The sequence below is a fragment of the Octodon degus genome, unplaced genomic scaffold (genome assembly GCF_000260255.1).
Source record: "Octodon degus isolate 3935 unplaced genomic scaffold, OctDeg1.0 scaffold00002, whole genome shotgun sequence".
NCBI lineage: Eukaryota > Metazoa > Chordata > Mammalia > Rodentia > Octodontidae > Octodon > Octodon degus.
The window spans coordinates 24,369,733-24,371,003 of record NW_004524578.1 but is presented as its reverse complement, the minus strand read 5'-3'; the positions used below and the strand labels follow the sequence as shown (position 1 = coordinate 24,371,003).

Genomic DNA, 1,271 nt, shown 5'->3' with positions numbered 1-1,271 from the left:
AAAATACACAATATGCAGATACTACAACAATATAAAAGACATACTTTGAGAAAAGTAGGAAGTAAACGTATCTCTATACTATAAGGTATTTTAATTAAAAGTTTGGTTCAATTCAAATTAAAAAATCAAAAGGCTGCCCTGTTGGCCCTTCTTGCCTCTAATCTTATAAACTGGCATATGAATACCCACACTACATCATGTATATATCTCCTCTGGTAAATTCTGATATACCTACACAATCTCTCATACAGAGAGAAATGATATTGCTTTCCTGTCCCACCTCCTGGAGTTGATACTTGATAATACTGAATGACTTCTCTTACTCCTAGTAGCCAGAAATCACGAATAAAGAAAATCAGGACGACTTAGAGGTGATTTCCCTAGCAGACACCTTTAACAGAAAAAGTGGGGAGTTCGTGCAGGGTGACAATCTGCGCTAAAGAACAAGACCATTGGGCTTTGCAGGCGCTGGAGAGGGGCGCGCTCCGTCGAACCCGGTGTGGGCGTGGCCAGGGCTCGGGGCTCCCCGCGAGGGTCTCCCGACCCTGTCGCCCCTTCCTCCGTTCCACACTGGGAGAGGCGCGGTGGGGAGATCCCTCAGGGTGCTGCCTGCCCGGCTGAAGCCGCGGCCTCCACCCACGCCGCCCAGCTTCCCCGCCGCACTCACTGCTGGAAAGGGCCCGCGAGACAGCAGCCGCCCCCGGCCCGACCGCCCGGCACCAAGGAAAGCACTTGAAGGCTGCCCGCGGACGTCAGACTCCCGAGGGCCTCCTGCTGCCTGTTTAGCTGCGCCCGGGGCCCCAGCCGCCCAGTCGCCTCAGCGGGCACTGGCACCAACAGCATAGGTACGGCACACTCCATGGCCTCTGTGGGGCGGCTCCTGCCGGCGAAAGCACTTGTGGCGCCCAGTGCTGCCATGGTACGCGCCTTCTAGTCAGCCTAGGCGACCCCTCCCAGAAACCACTGCGTCCGGGGCGCGCATGCGCGGTGCTGCGCGCGGCCTTGCGCTGCCTCGTGACTCCCCCACCGGAAGCGCCTGGGCGGAGGTGCTGGCTGGCTGGCTCCGCCTCCGCTGCCCCTCGCTCTGATTAGCTGCTGAGGGTTACTTGAAACAACAAAGGAAAACAAGTTCAAGTTGCCGGGCCTGGTGGGGCCTAGGGGTGCGCGCCTGTAATCCCTGCGCTGGGGAGCGGAAGCAAGAGGATCATTGCGAGCTCAAGACCAGCCTGAACTGCGTGGGGAGAGCTTGTCTCAAAAAAAAAAAAAAAAAA

At 56.4% G+C, this 1,271-nt stretch overlaps 1 protein-coding gene across 1 annotated transcript in view; it reads right to left on the bottom strand.

Annotated features, from left to right (window-relative positions):
* Positions 1 to 958, bottom strand: part of Spg11 (SPG11, spatacsin vesicle trafficking associated) — a 91,654-nt gene extending 90,696 nt beyond the window's left edge. The window contains exon 1 of the mRNA XM_004623493.2: positions 668 to 958. Within this exon, the coding sequence (XP_004623550.1) occupies positions 668 to 918 (251 nt within the window). The 5' untranslated portion in view covers positions 919 to 958. The remainder of the gene's footprint in view (positions 1 to 667) is intronic.
* Positions 959 to 1,271: the final 313 nt, after the last annotated feature.